Source organism: Pectinophora gossypiella, chromosome 10, assembly GCF_024362695.1.
Source record: "Pectinophora gossypiella chromosome 10, ilPecGoss1.1, whole genome shotgun sequence".
In the NCBI taxonomy this organism is placed as follows: domain Eukaryota; kingdom Metazoa; phylum Arthropoda; class Insecta; order Lepidoptera; family Gelechiidae; genus Pectinophora; species Pectinophora gossypiella.
In genome coordinates, this window is record NC_065413.1 from 12,336,711 (window position 1) to 12,357,847 (window position 21,137).

A 21,137-nucleotide genomic window follows, 5' to 3' on the forward strand; every position below is an offset into this window, starting at 1 on the left:
TGGGGCGCAGAGTTCCCGCTATATACGTAGCAAGTATCTTTATTGTATGCTGCCGGATTGTCCGATCTAGAGGACGATTTCGCTCAAGTCGGCGTCCTCGCTTAATGCACAAATGTCCGCTGCGGACAGGAAATAGGTTCTAAATTCTTGCAAACATTGTTGTTCGACATTTTAGAAACTAAGTATGTCTTGAGATTTTGTAAGACGTGGATTATTTTAAAATTTGCCTTGGATTACATTCACTATTTGCCTGGACAAAATAGAGATAGTGCTGAAAAAGGAAAAACGTGAACCACGCCGGCGGGGTGGGTATCGGACCTAGTGTTTGCTGTCGCGTGCTGATTGGCCACTATTAACTAATTTTAATTGGATCGCCAGAATCGTATGTTACGCTTGAAACTTGTTGCAAGTTATATTGAACAATTCTAACCTAATGTTCTCTTTCCCCAGGGTATGGCGTTCACGATCGAAGAGCGCCAGGTGCTGGGCATCCACGGCCTGCTTCCAGCCAGGGTGAAGAGCCAGGAAGAACAAGTGCAGCTGTGCAAACTCTCCTTCGACCGCTACGAGAACCCCCTCAACCAGTACATCTACCTTATGGGGTTGCTGGTATGTTGTCATTCTGTTTATTTTACCCTAGTTTTTAAGGTTGAAAGGTCGATGATCGACCTCAGTAACCCTGTGACGGTATTATTATTGAGTCGCCGAAGGTTTCTAACATCTGACATTGCTCATTGAACGATTTCTTCTTTTATCCCTCTTTATAGTCATAACTCATAAATAGTTTTTAGGTAGGTGCCTATACCAGAAGAAAGGAGAATAGTACTACTACTTGGGGTTTGAAATGACGAATTGAAACTAAATATAATAATGTCGTTAGTATAATGTGGTCACTGTACAGGCTATGTAATGTGAGAAGTTAGGTGAAAAATGGATTAAATGCGGACCAAAGTTGACGTTGCTATGAGAATATAAAACGAACGTAGATGTGAAGCTTGTGGTAGGTTTTGTATATTACAGGGTATGAGCCTCTCTCGTGAGAAATAAGGTCAATGACTGACCTCATCAACCCATAATAAGATATATAAAAGTTCGAAAGTCGTACGAGTGTAAGAGGGATATAAAAGTTTGGTCGATAAAGAGAGTTTACAGGCTTCTCACGCTTTGTTTAACTGCCGCCGTTTCAGCGCATGCCTGCAAACGGCTTCTTAGCTCAACTGCCGGCTAAAGTGTATTTGTTTTATATAACTACCTGGCCGCATGATACAGGGATTTCTATGCTTCATAAAGTTTTATATCTAATCTTAATTGAGTTAGATTGTTATTTATTGATATATAATAACGATGTGAAATGTAAGGTCCAGTAGGGCTAAATAAATAAATAATTCGCAACGTGATAATAAATTGTCACGGTCATTTTACCCATTCTGATGACATAATTGTCGTTTTGTCGATTAGCGCTTATACATATGTGAACCCAAATTAGTCATGTCGTTTTGTCAAAATACGAACAAAATCACGTGTAAAGCATACTTATTAATTTCGACAAAATTTGTTGAATTGATCGATAATTTTATCACGTTGCGCATGTTAGACCTGGGGCCTGTTTAATGAAACTTACAATTGTAAATTACAACGACAATTTGATGTACATTACGTAGCTAATATGAAACTGCAAAATATTCGTGATCACACACCGCAATGTACATCAAATTGTCATTGTAATTTACAATTGTAAGTTTTATTAAACAGGCCCCTGCTGGTCGTAAACTTTCGCAGTTAACGTGATTTAATGAAGTATATTTAATTCACTTATACATAGGTATAAGTTTTATTGTAGGTACACGGAACAAAAACACAATTAAATGACGCACAGAAATAAGACAGACAAAAAGTTCAGTTTATTTCTAGCAAAAATCCATTTCAGCGGACCAGGAATTACATTAATTATGTGTTTCAAAACATACGACCCCAATGGTTTGTGATTCACATATCGTCCGCCCTCAAAAGGGTTGGCTAATCCCTTACACGTGTTCAGAGCCCTTATCACCCGAACTTTAAGTTTCAGATCTCACTTTTGGACAAGCAGTCAAGGTCATAGGGTTATTATTAATTATTTCTTTCTTATAATGTAAAGCATTGAGTGTCCCACCTCGAGTGATTCTGCTTTTATTAAATTGGCCGTTCGAACTAGTCATCTAGTGTGAAACGTTTTAACACTTTTTGAAAGTGTTAACGTTGAAACGGAGTACCTTATTCGAATCACAAGTCCCTCAATCAGCGCTTATCGCTATCGACCCACTAGGGTCGATTAATTCTTTCAAATATTTTTCTTCTCAGACGACGCCTTGAGCCGAGGTTCTTGCCCAACTGGGCACCCTCAGGCCTGTTGTCTTAAACGTTGTACCGGGTGAGAGCCCTCAGCGCTCCCCAATTGTCCGGCCAAGTAGTTAATGCCATCTGCGGCAAATCCACAACAAGTCACGCCAATAAAAAGAAAAGAATTACTTACAATTTAAATTCTATAGTCTGAAAGGCCCAATTTGGTGTCATTCGTTCGTGGTTGAAAGATTGTTTCACCCGGCCTTGGAGCTTGTGTTAAATTGGAGGTAAAAAATGTAATATGAGGTCACACTAGCCCAATGGGAAAATCAGAGGCACATCCACTGCAAGATGAACTAAGTATCCTTACCGAGCATTGGAGGAAAAAAATAAGCGATTAAATAAATTGTTATAATATGAGATGTGAAAGCTCTCAACATTTCCCATTGAACAATAACTCATAAAAAATCTTTCGTCTCTTTTGTTTTCGTTACCTACTTTCCTTTTTTCTGTGTTTATTGATTGACTAGGCGAGTGCCGTGGTAAAGCACGTTGAACTGAATTAAGTATTTATTTAACGAACTCGTGGAACAATAAATCCATAGACAAATAATTTGTTACGACGTTACGACCTTCTGACCTCAGTACAGCTCATATTTTGGTAGAGAAGCATTTGAGAAAGTACGAATATTGTAGGTACTCTAGTTTCATGGGGAGGTCGGGTCTGTCACGCGTGGTTCCTCGATGACGTCACAAGGCCAACCCTGTCATACCATCGCATTGCGAAAGTTATCTTCCTTCATCTGTAGGCTCACATATTTAATGCTCACATATAGTCATAACTATTTCGTGAACGGGCGCGATACGCAAAGATCATCCTGTTTCCGTTCATGCGTTCTTTAGGATATAATTTGTGCGTAAGCAAGGTCTTAAAAATAAATGGGGTATAAAATACGTATGTTAACGTAGTATTTCTGTTGTAACTATTACCTAATCTGTGGTATTATGAGTATTAATATATAATTATAATGAAATGAAGGTAAGACGAAAATGTGTCGAGGATGATTTTGGTATTGAAACGATGATTTTCCTGTGTCAAAATAGACGTGTTTTTGATATTATCACATCGTAACCTAAGGCTGGAAAGGAGTCACTCACTGGCAGTAAAGTAAGTTGAAAAGCAAACAAAAATATTGCAATTTAGGCACAGACAAGTCAGCATAGTTTTATGTTGAGCTGACTACCAGTGTCCTGTTTGTTCGCCATAGTTTTGTTTCATTGTGTAGCTTCTTCTTCTAATCCTAATAACCCCATGTAGGTTTCGAACAACAGATTTCCACTCCTCGTGATCTTTTGCAGGTTTGCAGGCTTTGTAGCTTGCTCCCATGATATGTCGAGAGTTTTTAATTCTCTCTTTTTTCCACGCGCACATCAGGTCAATGCTCGTCGGGTCGGGTGTTCCATAGGTTATTTGGTACACTTACCTAAAGCTAAATTAATCTTTCAACTATACAATATTTACATCCTTATACGTAGGTATAATAAACTATATCTCTTATTACCAGGATCGTAACGAGCACCTGTTCTACCGCTTCGTGGGCGAGAATGTGGCTGAGATGATGCCCATCGTGTACACGCCCACTGTTGGGCTGGCGTGCCAGAAGTACGGGCTGGTGTACCGCCGGCCCCGCGGGCTCTTCATCACCATACATGATAAGGGACACGTCTACGATGTACTTAAGAACTGGTAAGTTGGTAGTCGAAGGAATATTGTTTACGCATAACAGAAAGCTTGCTGAGGTGTCGGTACTTAGTTCACCTTCCGATGTTTGTACCTCTGAGTACCCCAATTGTGATATAGTCGTGAGCTTATGTAAGTTGGTGACATTGCAACATACGAAGATCCACCCACACTGGCTGCAAATACTTACAAGTATATTTTTCTACTTCACGCAATCCGAGTCTACACTTTTTCGAATCGTCCTCTGTTGTCGTCCTCCGTTGTTGTCGTACCTCTGTTATATCCATATATGCATTTGGTATTTTTTATTAATTTAAAATAAAAACATGATTGCACTAACACAGTTGGCTCGACCATTACGGGGATATGGTTCACCACATATCACGGTCTAACAGAAAGCTCTGTGAGGTATGCCTTTGACTACCGCAATTGGGATATAGCTGTCAGTTTATGTGTTGTTAAAACGTGGTTTAATTATTTTTCTTTTTTCAGGCCGGAGACTGACGTGCGAGCGATCGTGGTGACAGACGGCGAGCGCATCCTGGGCCTAGGCGACCTGGGCGCGTGCGGCATGGGCATCCCCGTGGGCAAGCTGGCCCTCTACACCGCCCTCGCCGGCATCAAGCCGCACCAATGCCTGCCCATCACGCTCGGTGTGTATAGGCTTTATAAGAATCTGAGCCTGCTTCACCTCTTCTCATCAGACTTACATAGTAGCGAGGAGCGAGTGTATATACTGAGTGTTAGTGACATCGTAACGGAAAATTTCACTTGATATCAACTCAGAATCATGGTTTGAATCATCCCCCTCAGTATTCGTTACGATACCTCTACGTAATCCTTCAGAGATACAGATAAAAATGCCACATTGAAGCTGAAACTAAGCTCTATAAAAGCAATATTCCTATTTGCCATTTGTTTTTATATGCGCAAATGTCAAATAGCAATATTGTTTTTTAGGTGAATTGCTTCGATTTGGCCTTTTTAATCCCCCAGTAGGTCGTATATATCGTAATAACTTTTATTAATCATCATTTTTTGTATTGCCCCGTCAGACGTGGGCACAAACAACCACACGATGCTGGACGACCCCCTCTACATCGGGCTACGTCAGCAGCGCGTCCGCGGCGCCGCGTACGACGAGTTCATCGATGAGTTCATGCAGGCCGTGGTGCGCCGCTTCGGACAGAACTGTCTCATACAGTTTGAAGACTTCGCTAATGCCAACGCTTTCAGATTGCTCGCCAAGTACCGTGGCAGGTTTGTTTACCCTTGATTTGCTTTTAATATGTCCAAGTTTAAAAAACTACGGAATTGGAGCAGATGCAGTTCCAGGATCTTCTTAGACATTTTAGATACTTACTTAAATTCTTCTCACGAGTTTATGCACGCCGTGGTGTTCGAGGACTTTGTGAAATAAATAGACTCGCTAAATACCGGTATAAGGAAGTCTTCTTCTACGCGTAATTAGTTATTGATGTGTATTTTACATGTTCCTTACTTCCCTATTAAGCCGTTGGTCCCAGTTACTACTTACTGAAGTAAGTAAGTAGTCGTTACATGAGCCATGTCAGGGGCCTTTGGCGGCTCAATAATAACTCTGACACCAGGGTTGATGGGATTGGTAATCCACTTCACAACCCACACGAGAGAAGGAGAAGAAGAAGAATGTGAATAATAGCCCTCACACTCTTAACTACTGTGTAGGTGTTCAGCATTCTTTAAATAATAGTATGATGATTGTTGCCCTCAGGTACTGCACATTCAACGACGATATTCAGGGTACGGCGTCAGTGGCGGTAGCGGGGCTCATCGCCAGCCTGCGAGTCACCGGCAAGAAGCTCTCCGAAAATACCATCGTCTTCCAAGGCGCTGGAGAGGTACTAACTAACATACATACATATAGATTACGCCTATTATCTATTGGAGTAAGCTGTCCAGTAATTTTTAAATACAAAACTGTTTTTGATGTTTTTTCAACCCTTTCCTTCCCTTTTACGTTTGTACAAAGGAAGACTTAGAAAAATTTAGAAAGGGACTGTCGATTAAGGCTAATAATAAACATTTTAAAACAAAATTTTTCAGGCTTCTCTCGGCATCGCGGAGCTGTGCGTGATGGCGATGATGCAGGAAGGCACGCTAGAGAAGGACGCCCGCAACCGCATCTGGATGGTGGACTCGAAGGGCCTGATCGTCAAGAACCGGCCCGAGGGAGGCCTGAACGAGCACAAGGAGAAGTTCGCTCGCGACAACCCGCCCATACGCACGCTGGAAGAGGTCGTCACTCATGCGAAGCCTTCTGTTCTTATTGGTATGTTGATTGAATTCTTGTATCCAAATTCATTTCCAGATCCAAAAAAGAGCTTTTTATCAAAGAGATTTGAGATATTTTGATAATTTTTTGAAATATTTATGTACCTACTGTTCCTCCTGTGTTGTGTGGGTTATCAAGTGTCTTATTAGGACTATCCGTTCCAAGAGAAGAATAACTGTGTGACATACCTACCTACTTTTAATAGGCTGGTACTGGTGCTAAAGGCGTTGTCACACCACTACGATTCTTAGTTTATTCGAGCCCGTTGAATGATGAATCCGAAGTGGCCCTAAAACTGTTGGTACATTTGTTTTGGTTACATACTACCTCTGTCATCCAATATCTTGAAGTAATAATTTTCTGCTATTTGTCAATCTCGGTCAAGAATCAGATCGACCACATCAGATCGATAGGGGTCGGATCGGTCAGTTATCGGATAAGAATTGGATGTATCTAAGTGCGAAAACGCCCTAAGCAGTATATGAAAACTCGTTGATAGAAAATTATTTCATTATGATAGCACGTCAAATTTAAGAATGTCGAAACAAAGAGAAATATTTAATAGATAAGTTGCTGATATTTAGTGGAGTACCTAGCTAATTATACCTATTGTGAATGATTACAGGCGCGGCGGCGATTGGCGGCGCGTTCACTCCAGAGATCCTGCGCAAGATGGGCGAGTACAACTCGCGGCCTGTCATCTTCGCGCTATCCAACCCCACCAGCAAAGCCGAGTGCACTGCTGAGGAGGCCTACTCTAACACCGATGTAATTATTTATATAATCTTATAATGTTGAGAAAACTTCATTCTACCCGCCGCTTTCTACAATATTATAGACACATTTACCAATCCGCTTGTTGTTTTTCTATAAATTTTAAAGTAAGTAGTAGATTTTCGAGCGACTCGTAAATTTTAACAACTGGATTGATTTGCCCAGATTTTTTTTTATTTTACTTTTTTGCGCGCTACACTGCAGTACTATATCCTCTGCCGAAGGTTGTCTGAAAGAGATCGCTCTTAGCGATAAGGCCGCCTTTGCCCACCTTAGAATAAGTTTATCCTGTAAATGTTTATCCAGTCCTTATCCTGTAAACGTCCTGTAAATGTTTTGTAAATTGTGTGCAATAGTGTTTTATTATTATTATTAGTGACTATGGAATCCGGTAGTGGGGCGTTAGTGTTCGATTGGAATAACTTTTTTGGTAGCCTAAATTCCTCTTAGAAAGACTAAGTAATGTGTTTGGTGTTTATATGGTGATATTTACATTGACATCGGCAGCTTATTTTTCTTATCTGTATACGACAGGACCGCGCCGTGTTCGCGTCGGGCTCCCCGTTCCCGGACTACCGCACGAAGGACGGACGCACGCTGCGGCCAGGGCAGGGCAACAACGCGTACATCTTCCCCGGACTATCGCTCGGTATCATCTCCGCCGGGATCATCGACATATCGGAGGACTTCATGCTGCTAGCTGCCGAGGTACTTTACCTTTTTTTTCTATAAATATTTTACATCAATTAATGAAGCTTCCCTAAAAGTAGTCGAAGACGCTTGTGTTGGGGATGCCCCGCTCTTCCAACGCAATACAGTTAGATTTACAATATATCTCAACAAAAGATAAACAAAAGAAGTTTTTACAAACGGGTATCTGTGCCTATGTGTGTGTGTGTGTATGTGCGTGCGTGTGTGTACGTCTGATTTTGTGTATCTCGCCTCACTACACATTGTTCACAACTGACCATCTACGGACCTACAGATGTAAAAATCTATTAATGTTAGGATCCCGCAGATAACAACTGAGGTTAACAATTTTTCACTGGATTAAAATTATCTTTTAGCGTGTCACAATCGAATGTGATCCAAAATTACGACCTTTTCGCTACAAGGCGACAAAATTTTTAACTTTTATCAACCCAATGTTCCCTCAATACTGAGGATCGCGACCACGAATGATTTCTTTCCATAGGAAGCGTTTGTCAGTTGCACGGACAGCGCGATGCATGTTTCTCCCTACTGTCATTCAACTGCATCGGACAATCTCGTCGATCGTCTTTCCTCCATCTGTCCCACAAATAGTAGCCTCTTCAAGCTGTGCTTAGGAGACAGCATTATCTGACCGACGATACTCAGCGCTTTCTTGTTACAGATGGATGAATGCCGCTTGTAGTATACCCAATATACTATAGCCAATGTTTGTATTTCCATGTTGCAGGCGCTATCGGAGGTCGTGACCCAAGAAGACCTAGACCACGGCAGCCTGTACCCGCCGCTAACTAAAGTGCAACATTGCTCCGTCAAGATTGCCGTCAAAATCGTCGAACACGCCTACAAGACTGGTAAGAATTTTACGTACCAACGTCTCTAGTACTTAATTCTAAAATAATTTCAGTCCGGACTTAGGTATCCCTTTCACTAGTTCAAATATTTAGGTAATGATAATAGAAAATCTCATGTACCTAGGCACTAAACGTATCCTTCTAATTTTAGAGCAAGTGTAGGAAACTATGACGTTTTTAACAATTTGTGTGTCACTGCTGAGCAAAGGCCTTCCTCCTCTCTCTCTCCATTGTTCTCTATCGAGATCAGGTTACGGCCTCCTTCAGTTGTACATTTTTTAAATGTTTGAACATCGTCCCTGGCAGGCAAGGCGTCAGTGTTCCCGCAGCCGCCGGACACGGAGGCGTTCGTGCGCGCGCAGATGTACGACGTGCGCTACAGCGCGGCCACGCCGCCCGTGTACGAGTGGCCCGAGGCCGCGCCCGCGCCGCGCGTCGACGTCATGTAGCCGCCGCGCGACGCTTGTGATAGCTGCTCGCGAATAGCGCTCGGAAACTAACCGCGCTACAACTTTCTACGATACAAGGTCTTGTCTATAGCGGTTTAAAACCCTTTCTTAGTTATTTATTCAAACATAGAGGAATAATTATCATACAATGTTATCGATGGAAGAAATTCAACTAATTTTGCTATCTATCATGTCCAGCGCTTGCAGCAGTCAGCCAAACGTAAGTTAATGCTTATTATGTAGGAAATTTTATTTTAAGACGACTATTTTGATACAGACCAAGGGACCGTTTTGATAATTTTAATGTTTATTTTTTGTTATTTCGTATAGTTTATTTTCAAGTAGATTTGTTAACAAAGGTTGCTTTCTTTTGTAGCCTTCTGCCAAAATGTATACTGAAGTTTATCATTCCATGTGACTGTAAATGTGTGAATAATAAATAAATGTAAATTATTTGAAATTAATAAAATGTATTGTACTTAAAATTGGTATAAAATTATTTATTGCTTGTTAAATTAAGCTCGAATGTAATTTGGTTACGTGTGAAAGGGTTCTGCGTCATAAATGATGGTTAATGTAAATCTACTATATTCACTGCGCCATCCATAACTCTGGTGGAGTGGACGTCAGTCGTCATGCCATTTTGTCATTATTATAATACAGCCGATGCAGTTTTCTCAAATCGTCATTTATATTGATGTATAAGAAATTTCATACATACTGTTTACCTGGTATTTATATGTAAATTTTGAAATAAATTCTTTTGAAAAATGTGTGCTGTTTTTCTGGTTAAAATGATATCTAGCTGTCATGGCATCATAGGCAGTATTTTATTATAGATCAAAATATTAGGGTTTGAGCATCTTGTTAATTAGACCACGTATTTAAATATCGCCGCCAACGCTACACGCGAGTGCCAAGCGCTAAGGCCAATAGCCACAAGATTTATAAATAAAACGGTGCATTACTCAGACCGACAGTCTTTATTTCGAATAATAATTATTTATAAATACAAATTGAGAAGTACCGATTCACAACAAAATATTACCTAGATTACAACGTTCGACAAATTAATTATCACTTATCACTTCATTACTGTACAAGTATACACGTAGTGCGGCGCCGGAGCAGGCGCGGCCTCAATTGACTACCAGCGGGGAGCGCGCGGCCGCCGCGGCCGGCCTCACCTGCTCAGCGAGTGCGAGCGCTCGCGGGACGCCGAGCCCGAGCCCGACCCGGGGCAGCGCCCGCGGTCATTGCCTGCAACACACACACGCCGCGTTACCCTTACGTTTGCACAATATCACACGTTATGAACGATAACGAGCGGAATCCCCGGCAGCTTTCTCCGAGCGAAAGTGATGTGCTTACGCCATCCCCAAAACGAATTCTCGGAGATTCCGCTCCTATCGATGCTGCAAGAGTAGTAAAACAACTCGAAAAAACGTTTCTAAAAAACTAACACGAAAGAAACGAACATAATGTTATAGACAAATTACAGAATCGAAGCGAAATAAACAGCACACTGACAACACAATATAAAACGAAACCGTAATAATATCATGTCGCACTATGTGTTCTGACAAGAAGAACAAAGTAAAGCTCGGTAAGCGTCTAACAGCGATAAAGAGGCCTGACCTAAGGAACGACGGCCTCGAATACTGGTGTCCTATAACAAAACATTTCACATCACATCATGGCGACTACAGCGTATGCGGTCGCAAATAGAACAAGGTGTGAATCATATTTTTAGATTTACTACAGAACGATCATGCTGGATCTTTCTTATTCTTGGATATTTGGGAAGCACACTGGTGTCCGTTAATTGTGCTGTTACTAAATGCATTCAGTGTCGTAGGTAATCTTGTTTAACTTTTAATTAGGTCTTAACGAATCCATCCGTACTAGGAGGGATATTTGGAATAGCGAGAATATAGTTGACCAATAACTATTACAGTGGGTCGCAAAGCTTAGGGTATGTAAGCGTATGGCAGCGGTGCGTACCGAGACGCTGGTGCGCGGGCAGCTTGCTGAAGAAGGGGTGCTTGAGCGCGTCGCGCAGCGTGATGCGCTGGGCCGGCTCGTAGTCCAGCATGCGCGCCACCAGGTCGAACAGCTGCCGGTGCTCCTCGCTGTTGCTCTGTTGGTACCGCTGGAATACACATAACACCCTTATAAATACTATTCTTATTGGTATTCATTCGTGTGGCAGTGTGACGGTGGTACGGCTCACCACCTATCACGTCGGTCTAATAGAAAGATCAGTGTGGTGTGGTCATTTAGTTCATCTTGCGGTGGAAGTACCTCTAACTACCCCAATTGGGATATAGTCGTTATTAACTAGAGCTTATGTTATTGGTGTTATCATAATATTATAACAGACCTTACTAAATAGATAATCTTTTTTGGGTTAGGGTTCAGAGCAAAATAAAGACAAAGCTATAATATTCAACAGTTATTGTCGATACGAGTCGCTACAGGAATAAGAAATGTTACGATGTTTATTGTATGGTTCTTGAGAATCGGAAACAAGACAAAAAATATATTGGAGACGTATGTACGTTATGTGTATTATTTGTTATACCAAGATCGAGGAAAAAGGGTCAATTATAGATAGCTTATAGAGACAATGAGTGAAAGGCAATAAAAACGTTTTACCATATATTACACTTCTCATCAAAAAAATCGAAACACCTTGCAAGTTTACGTTTTGTCAGGATTATCAGAAAAATGTGTACATTTAGGAATAAATGTTAAATGTCGTTTAATAGTGAGTAATATGAGCTTATCAAATGTTAATGTTAATGTTCTAAATTTAAATGAATTTTTCATAGGTTTCGTATTTTGTTAAATGAGTCATTTTTATTCCGTATGGAGTATAAAGGAAATGGATAAAACAACACACGTAAATGAAAAAAAAAAGCTAAAAAACGTTTATTTAATAACTTGTATTCCCTCCCCGAGCTCTAATTACTGCTTCCATACGGTTCTTCATCGATCGGATGAGAGTCACGATCACATGCTGTGGTATATTGTCCCATTCCTCTTGGATTGCATCTTGCAGCTGGCTAAGTGTTTGTGGGGCAGGATCTCTTGCTCGAATTCGTCTCTTTAATTCATCCCACAGATGTTCAATGGGATTCATGTCCGGGCTTCTTGCTGGCCATTCCATAATAGAGATATCGACTTCGTTAAGATAATCTCGTACGACGCCCGCGGTGTGAGCCCTAGCATTGTCGTGCATGAATATGAAGCCGTTGCCAATAAAATGTGCATAGGGCATCACATGAGGCTCGAGACACTCTTCGACGTACCGATGACAGTTTAGTGCAGGCAGACGTGGCCCAGACACGAAAGCAAGCTCTGTCTTACCGTCGGCGCTGATTCCTCCCCAAACCGTCCACGAACCGCCACCATAGCTGACCTTTTCTTCAATGCAGCATTGTGCATAGCGTTCTCCGTCTCTTCTGTAGACCTTGTTCCTTCCGTCGTTACCATACAGCATAATTTTACACTCATCAGAAAAGAGAACTTTGCTCCACTGTAGGTATGACCAATTTAGGTGCTCACGTGCAAAGTTAAGGCGCGCTCTTCGATGGTCTGCAGTTAATTTCGGCCCATTTTCTGGCTTATGCGGTACCAGTCCACGATCCTTCAACCTTCTTCTAATTGTAGAGTCACTTACAGCCACCCTTCGTACAACACGAAGCCGCTGCTGCAGTTGAAAAGCGTTAAGGCGTCGATTTCTTAAAGAAGTTGTTACAATAAATCGATCATCTCGCTCAGAAGTGACCCGATTCCTGCCAGATCCTGAACGGCGCGTGAACAAACCAGTCTCCCGATAACGTTTATAGACTCTATGAACAGATGACAGGCTTAGATGCAGTCTTGCAGCCACAACACGCTGACTAAGGCCAGAATCCAGCAATGCCACAACTTGGGCGGCTTCTGTGGGCGAAGTATCCATACGTTTTAGAAAAAAAACCTTTTTTCAGACGTCCCAAAGTCACAGTATTGAAATAAAAAATAAAAAGTTTAAGGATAGGTGCCAATTTTTAGTTTTTAAACGCTAAATGTACTCCAACCCTAAACACACATTTGTCTCAAAACAGTGATTCATTTCGTTTATAAGATAAACAAATGAAATTCTAATTTTGAATTTAGAATTTTCGCTTATTACTGTAATGGCCAAACTGCCAGCTATACATTTATGTATTTTTTTTCATCGTATGAATTCTTTTTTGTGTTAAATTCGGACAGAAACAATGAAAACGGAAGTGTTTCGATTTTTTTGATGAGAAGTGTATTTTGGCTACAAATTGTGTATGTTAGCTATTGTTTGTTTGCCAAACAAATATTACCGTGAGTACCTACGCAGGTACGACTACGTTTGTTGAATATCTATAAATAGTCTTACTGTGAAATGAAGCCAGGTTTGTTTACGATCTTTCCAGTTTCTAGAGCAACTTTATTTATATTGTTGTATTGTTTGGTAAACTCTGTGAATATTTAACCGTGGTCTGGATATGTAAACGAGTACGTCCAAGTAGAACTAGTCGTAATATTAAATGAAGGATTACATAAGTTCAACGTATCATTTATATTTTCGACGTAGTTTTGTAAGGAAAAGTACAACGCAAGGACAAGTAAGACAGGCAAAGCAAGTTTTTACAATCATAAAAATAACACAGAATTATGAATTTATAAACAATAATAAAGTCCATGAATAAGTGACTGGGAAGGTTATTTATTTGTCATTATACATTTACGTATTTGCGTTGGTAGTCACTTTTACTAAGAGTGTCTGCAAAATCGTCATTCTTGTCTCGTAGCACAATTCGGACACTTCTTAAAAAATCTCGTTTTTACAGTGTGCCTTTCGGTGTAAATATGAGTAAAAGCGTCTGCGAGCCCTATCTTACTCTTATAACGGCTATTGGCCACTTAGACTAAATTACAAATTAACGCGGAGCGCAGTGTCCATTAGGGAATGCAATCGCGATCTCGCGAGATCTTGTCTAATTTTTCGGGATCAATCCAGATTATCGAGATTAACGGGACTTGGCGAATCTCTTTTTGTTTTGATTATGATGATTTGCAAAGAAAACTTAATTATTTAGTTAGTAATATCGAAGAATAAAGGCATTTGTTTTCTTTCAAAAAATATTTTGTTTTAATTAACCTCACTATCACAAACAAGCAGTTTTCATCGTTGTCAGCCATCCTAACTTTACATTTTTTTATGAGCTAGACGAGATATTGAAAATTTTAGGATGATATTTCCAATCCCGCGGGATCTCGAATTTGCGATTTCGAGGCGGGATTGCATTCCCCAGTGTCCATTCTATACGTAGTATTATTTCTTTATTTTATGCTCGTGGTTCTACTCATTATAACATTCAATTACGGACGTGAGGTTATCTACCATTAAGTCATGACAGATGAAAGGAGGTCTGTTACCAATAACATCATAGGTTAGAATAATAAAGTACATGACAACTTACTAATAGGGGCTTGCAGTTTTCTCTGACGTATCTTCCCGCCGATGATTTCTCGTCCCAGTCTAATTTGCCGTGGTAGAAGTATTTTGTTCTCGTCTTGCGTGCCATTCTGAAACGATGCAAATCTTGGTTTAAATTCAAGGGGCCTTGTTTCAATATTTAGTTAGAAACGACCTTGTAGGAGAATCGACTATGTAATTTTATTTGCTTCAGTCACGATTTCGTAAATACTTCGCGATAATGATTTGCAGAACGTGAATTATAAACACAAAGTTAAAGTGAATGAATGATTGTGACTTAAAAGGAAACATAAATTCGTCATAACAGGTGGGTAGTTATAGAAATTCAATGTGAAATAATAGTCCTAAAACATAATAATCGGAAGTATTATGGGCAATTAATTTAAACATTGATCCAATATTTACATGATAGTTGCTAAAGCAATCAACAATAATGAGCCGAATCTAAACTTTTAAAAAATAATGATGTCATTTAGTTTTTTTTATTATAAATACAATGATATGAAATTGAAAGTGCGTGCTATTCTAAGTAAATCATTATTATATAATATAAACAATAAAAACCGTATGATTACAATGTCAGCAGGACGGAAAGATGGTATAATAATACAGCAGTCTAGTGTGTTATTTTGACAGTCATGTAAGGAAGCTATTTTTAATGAGTTACAGGTGTGAAATGTGTCCACGGGCGGCTGTTTAACTTATTCGAATCACAAACTTGATACTGCCTACTTGCGCCATTCGCCAACAACGTGGTTCGTATACTGTCCTGATATACAACCATAGTTGAGGTGTGAATACACTTCACACAGCCTTATAGGAAATGTGTTTGTACCTGTAGGGGATGGGTCCTAGGATGCGCTCCATCATAGCCAGGTGTTCCCGGTTGTCGTGTGTCTGGAACAGCGTGATGCCCAGGTGCAGCTCGAATATGATGCAGCCGATGGACCACACGTCGCATGGCTGAGACCATCCCAGCTCTGTAACACCACCAACAAAGGTGTTAAGTCATGTTACAACAAAATACAATTTAATTCTTTACTACCACAACATAACAGTATCTCCGAAGGGGTAGGAAAAGGTGTATATACATCCATGCCTCTTCAGCTATGTTTAAGTTATTATGTAATAGTGGGCGATCCTACATTCACATTGTATTGTATTTTTTGTGACATTCTGTACTATTATTATTAATAGCCCTCAATGTCCCACTGCAGGGCAAAGGCCTCTCTTCCCTTCTTCCACTCCTCCCTGTCCCCAGCTTGCTCGCATACATTCTGTACTATACGATATTTATTTATTTACTTCTCACAAAACCAACAGCTACATTATATTGTAGAAATATATAGATATGAGTGGTCTTGATACTACTACTATAAAATATATTACACATTTATGTATGTGCGCGTCGAGAAACTTGACATGCTTAATTTGAAATACACAACTTCCATACTGCAAATTAAGCTAATAAATTATCTTCATGCTAAATTGAATTTGAAGAGCAAACACGTTTCTTGCAATGGTACTTTATCAAGTTATGCAATTACTTAAGATTAGAAACTCTCAATTAGCATATGACATAATCAAACATCATATAAACTTGTTACATTACATAGTGCGCAAACAGAGCTATAAATATTGTATCTTTTGCATTATATGTGAAAGCTAAACAAAAACATGTGCACATTCTATAGGAGATCATTAATATTGGCGCAAGCAATCAGAGCGCGACGTTTTGCTTGTGACGTCTTGTTATTGCTCTGAAGGCGCTTGCTATTGGCAATCACTGCGCTGTATGTCTGATGTTTACACTTTATAGTGACATTTATACGCTAATAAACGCTCGCAAGCTAAATCAGTATATTTTACATAGGAAATATAAATAAAAAGAAACGTTACCTAATATGACTTCAGGTGCTCTGTAATGCCTCGTGGATACAATGGTGCTGTGGTGTTCGTGGTCAAATGTGGCGCTGCCGAAGTCAATCAGTCGTACGTCACTCCGCTTCACCCTTCGTAAGTCATGTTTCTGAAATGGAGAATTAACAATTATTTCGAGACAACACTTGCACAAAGCGTTGTAATTCCGACTCATCTCGTGCCGTTCTATACGCGGCGATTATAGTCTCATTTACACTAAATCGTTGTATCATAATTTATGTAAAGAAAGTGGTTATTTCGTGTGCGCTGTTATTAGCAAAGTAAAATCAAACGGAGACGAGTTTCGCTTGACATTTACTTCGTGTTTAATGATACGTGACTGACGGTAGTGTATTAAAGTACTCGTATGTAAAGATAGAACACTACATACAGATAATGTGCCATTAATGTCAGACTTAACACATTCCTGTATTGTCTTAAGAGAAATATCCTAAGACTTTCACAAACTATCACTAGCTGCAAAATGTTCGCTATTTCATTCAACAACAGAGGCACTTAAAACTGTTGTTAAAGTTCACTATCGTGGTGTTTTTTTTTTTATAAAATGAGAATTAGCTTTTGTCTGTAACGGAATTTATATAAGTGAACGTCATTTACATGTCGCGAATTGATAGGTAAGTTGTAATCTTATGTAATTACTAAAAGTGCATTGCTTTGAGCTAGTGTGCCCCTCGGATTGGAAAGTTAAACTGGCAGGTCCTTCTGTAAAAACCGGATATGTCAACTACAGGTTACGTAAAACGGACTCCGGTATAAACACGCGATAAACTCTGGGTAAACCTATCAAAAGGTAATGGTGATGTGTGTATTTAAATATTCTACATCTCAGCTCTGTATCAGTTTCTATTTATCTTTTAGATTCGATTCGTGTGTACGAACAGATTTCTAGGACGACCAACTCACACCCAGAGTGCACGCGCATTCTCATAATAGTACGTTGGAATTGCTCGTAGGTATACGTACATCTACAGAGCGTGTGGTACCGCTCTCGCACTGGCTTATATAGTATGATGAAACGTACGAATATGGAAAAGTCGAATTACGGAACGCATCCAAAGTGCGTCCGGTCTAATACGATAGTTGTTGTGGTTACCTTTTTGGAACTGTTGTATACGGAGACGACCTCGTAGTCGCTGTCGACGAACAGTATGTTCTCGGGCTTGAGGTCGGTGTGTGTCAGTTTGTTGTCGTGCAGGAACAGCACGCTGTATATAAGCTGGTACGCGATGTGCCGCACGTGCTCCAGCGGGTACGGCTGGTAGAAGTTGTCTTTCTGAAATTAAACAATACAAACGACTTTTAGAGAAAATGGCCAAATGAGAAAACGTCGATTTGTGCCGACATTTTGCGACTAAACGGATGTATCCTATTGAAAATGTCGCAAAAGTATGGAACTGATAATAATTAAAGAAAAACACTAAAATTTTCATGAATTTTCCGACAGGAAATTCCACTTGATATCAACTCAGAATCATGGGGCTGAATCATCCCCTTAAGTATTTGTTACGATGTCACTAACACCCTGAATTTATGAATAAGGGACAAACGAGATCTTATAATGTAAGAGATACACTGCATTAAAATAGCGATTCTAAGTATTTGATGAGAAATAAACATAAGACAAATGTTAAATCATAAACGTTCCGATATTGACATTTCTAATATAAATATTATAAAAAAATCTACTTAACACGTTTGATTCAATATGCTTTTGTTGTGTGTATAACAAAATGATTTAACATCATCTCCAACATTACATGTGTCTGAAAATACATGGATAACGTTTCAAAACAGATGCAGTATGTGCGCAGTTTTTGCACGTTCGCAGTTGTAATAAAGGACGTGTGATTGTGTGAGGAAAATGGGTCGCTCTGGATAAAGCTGCATAAAGGGCTGGTGATTCACCGCCGGGAGGAAGGATGGCGGCGGGGGGAGAGTACTCACCAGGAAATCGAACACGCTCTGTCCGAGCATCTCGAACGCGATGCACATGTGTCCGTGATACTCGAACCAGTCCAACATCTTCACACATAGGCTGAAATATCATATTTGTCAATTTAATTATACGTCACCGAAATACACAAAACGTTATCTATATTTATACAACTTTGAAAACGCTGAAATGTTAACAACCTTGTGAATTGTGAGGTGTTCCAATCCATTTATGAGGCCAAGGAGACCGGTTAGTCAACAATTAAGATTTAGAAACTGTGTAAAGCGCATTAGGAGCAACATTATGTAACGAAATTATGATTATTTTTATAAAGAATTACTTGACAATTCAAGGGTGTCCTGCATTTGCATATCTATTTGTTTGAGAAAATTGCTATTTAGAAAGTTAGGGACGAGTGCTAGACGGTATTTTCGTGTTTGAGTTGACATCGAGTTTGTCTGGCGCGGCGCCAGCGGCGGCTATAACGTCGCGTATAAACGCACAAGGTCAAATATTGCTACACTCGCCGGCGTCCGCCTGGATAACAGTTCGTATCAACAAGTGACTCCTTTTCATACAATATGAAATGTACATACAATGTAATGGTATGATAAAATACTCATTATAATAATAATTAAAAGTTTATACTCACTTTTTGCAGTCTGGATCAACGTCAGCTAACTTTTCTAATACATTAATCTCTAGTTTTGCAGCCTCTCTGTACTTCTCAACATTCTTGATTATCTTCAGAGCCATCCTATGCTCCCTGGAATTTATTAACAAAACACCATTATAATATCTGAGTATAAAATTTTGGAATTTCCTGGCAATAAGTATCTAAATCTGACGCGTTTATAAACATATTGAAAATAGAAATGAATAATCAAAATAAAGCATTCTCTGCCAAACTATAATCATCCGCCAACGATGTGAACGACACTAGGTGCCCGCAAAACAAATTAGTAACAGGCGAACACACCTACCTACAGATATAACTCGGGTATGTCGACCTATATGAGCGTATGCTCTACGTAAATAGGCTTCATTGCTGACCTGGACTATTTAACATATTTATTTCCAAGGTGGCTGTATCTAAACTGGTATATAAGTAGTAGTATTTAGACAAAATGATTTTACCGAAACATAGGACTAGTATCGGCAGTTGCTTATCTACTATAATTACCTGTATTTGCAAAAAAATAGGTCATGTTTCTAAAGAAAAATGCACACGGATTTACACATACACACGGACATACACATTTCAGAAAATGAAATTTGAACAGTTGATATAGTAGGAATGAAAAGTGAGAGTGTATACTTACATTTCTAAGTCCTTCACCTCCACCACCTTGCCGAAGGTGCCCTCACCGAGCGTGTCGATGATTTTGTCTGTAATCAAACCGACGGACGTGATTAATTACCCACGCATAATAACAAAGTCATGATGGAATTGGCATTGGTTCTTCACGGCTTCTGAGCTCATTGACACCACAGGAAACAACTCGAAGAATTATAAACAACTCACGAGTGTAATCGTATTAGAAGAGTATCGTAATTCATAATGCAACTCTTGTACGCACGCGAAAAAACAACGGTTAAAGCTCCAACATGACTTACATCAAAGTTATGTGAATTCTGTAATTGTAAAAGAGAAAAGAAAAAAAGGGTCAACTTTAAAATATCTGAAAACTTCTTTGAACACGAATCACTTTAACTGCAAATCTTGATAATTAATATGGTGACACGCGGTTCTCTTGAATATCACTTTTTGACTTGAGTAATGTTTCTGGTTTTTCTGTTAGTTGTGAAAGTTCCAGAGACGAAATATGTGTGTATGTGTAGTGTAAGTGTAAAGTGTGTGTCGTGGGGTGTATGTATAAGTGTACATTGGGTAAAGTTATGTTGTGGACACGAACATCTCGCTCCCATGACATATCCGGGCCAGTAGACGAGGTGTCCGTCCTTGTCGTCCTTGACGGAGGAGCGTGCCCGGGAGCTCTGCATGCGCCGCCGCCGCAGCCGCCGGAGTCGCGCCGCGCCGCGTCAGCCGCCGCACGCAGCGTCACGCACCCACCAGCACCAGCACATGCCACGGAGAGCGCCACACGATCGCCACGACCCGAGTAGTGTTGTACCCAACAATCAGACAATGGAACGGTTGCCCGTCAGACAAGCGACAATTGGTATGGAGTGTCGAGCATGCTGTTAGAGGGCAGACGGGTGGAGCGGGTAGCAGCCGCGGGCGTCCGAGGGCTGCGGCCTCGGGCGCCCACCGCGGGGAGAGCGGGCGGGGCGGGACGGGACCGGCGGGACCATTCCAACACCGCACTCACACGCATCTCTTTCACTTCCTTGCACACAGGTTTTGAGGATAAGTGTCCACCCGAATTTATAACATTATTTTAAGATTATTAATTAACAAACTAACACGAGTCTTGACTGAACTTCGCTTACGTTTAGAATTTGAAAATATCTTTATACAAAAAAAACACATGTTAGTCCTAAAAGTACGCACAATGAAGCTTAAAACATGCAAAATCATTTTGTTTCGATATTTTTCTTGCTTTGATAACTAAC

At 40.2% G+C, this 21,137-nt stretch overlaps 2 protein-coding genes across 6 annotated transcripts in view; one reads left to right on the top strand and one right to left on the bottom strand.

The window, feature by feature from the left end:
- LOC126370054 (NADP-dependent malic enzyme-like) overlaps positions 1–9,938 on the top strand; it is a 57,247-nt gene extending 47,309 nt beyond the window's left edge. For both annotated transcript variants that reach the window (XM_050014701.1, XM_050014700.1), the window contains exons 3-12: positions 451–609; positions 3,888–4,069; positions 4,556–4,716; positions 5,119–5,323; positions 5,817–5,943; positions 6,149–6,374; positions 7,003–7,145; positions 7,686–7,859; positions 8,593–8,716; positions 9,023–9,938. In XM_050014701.1, the coding sequence (XP_049870658.1) occupies positions 451–609; positions 3,888–4,069; positions 4,556–4,716; positions 5,119–5,323; positions 5,817–5,943; positions 6,149–6,374; positions 7,003–7,145; positions 7,686–7,859; positions 8,593–8,716; positions 9,023–9,165 (1,644 nt within the window). In that variant the 3' untranslated portion in view covers positions 9,166–9,938. The remainder of the gene's footprint in view (positions 1–450; positions 610–3,887; positions 4,070–4,555; positions 4,717–5,118; positions 5,324–5,816; positions 5,944–6,148; positions 6,375–7,002; positions 7,146–7,685; positions 7,860–8,592; positions 8,717–9,022) is intronic.
- A 191-nt stretch (positions 9,939–10,129) lies between these two features.
- LOC126370036 (dual specificity protein kinase CLK2-like) overlaps positions 10,130–21,137 on the bottom strand; it is a 32,090-nt gene continuing 21,082 nt past the window's right edge. For 3 of the 4 annotated variants that reach the window (XM_050014667.1, XM_050014664.1, XM_050014666.1), the window contains 10 exons: positions 20,477–20,558; positions 19,883–19,949; positions 19,213–19,326; positions 18,572–18,662; positions 17,721–17,900; positions 16,586–16,715; positions 15,522–15,666; positions 14,670–14,775; positions 11,170–11,317; positions 10,130–10,425 (listed from right to left, as the gene is read on the bottom strand). In XM_050014667.1, the coding sequence (XP_049870624.1) occupies positions 10,349–10,425; positions 11,170–11,317; positions 14,670–14,775; positions 15,522–15,666; positions 16,586–16,715; positions 17,721–17,900; positions 18,572–18,662; positions 19,213–19,326; positions 19,883–19,949; positions 20,477–20,558 (1,140 nt within the window). In that variant the 3' untranslated portion in view covers positions 10,130–10,348. Of the gene's footprint in view, positions 10,426–10,803; positions 10,835–11,169; positions 11,318–14,669; positions 14,776–15,521; positions 15,667–16,585; positions 16,716–17,720; positions 17,901–18,571; positions 18,663–19,212; positions 19,327–19,882; positions 19,950–20,476; positions 20,559–21,137 lie in introns of all 4 variants that reach the window. The other variant, XM_050014665.1, reaches the window with a different exon arrangement.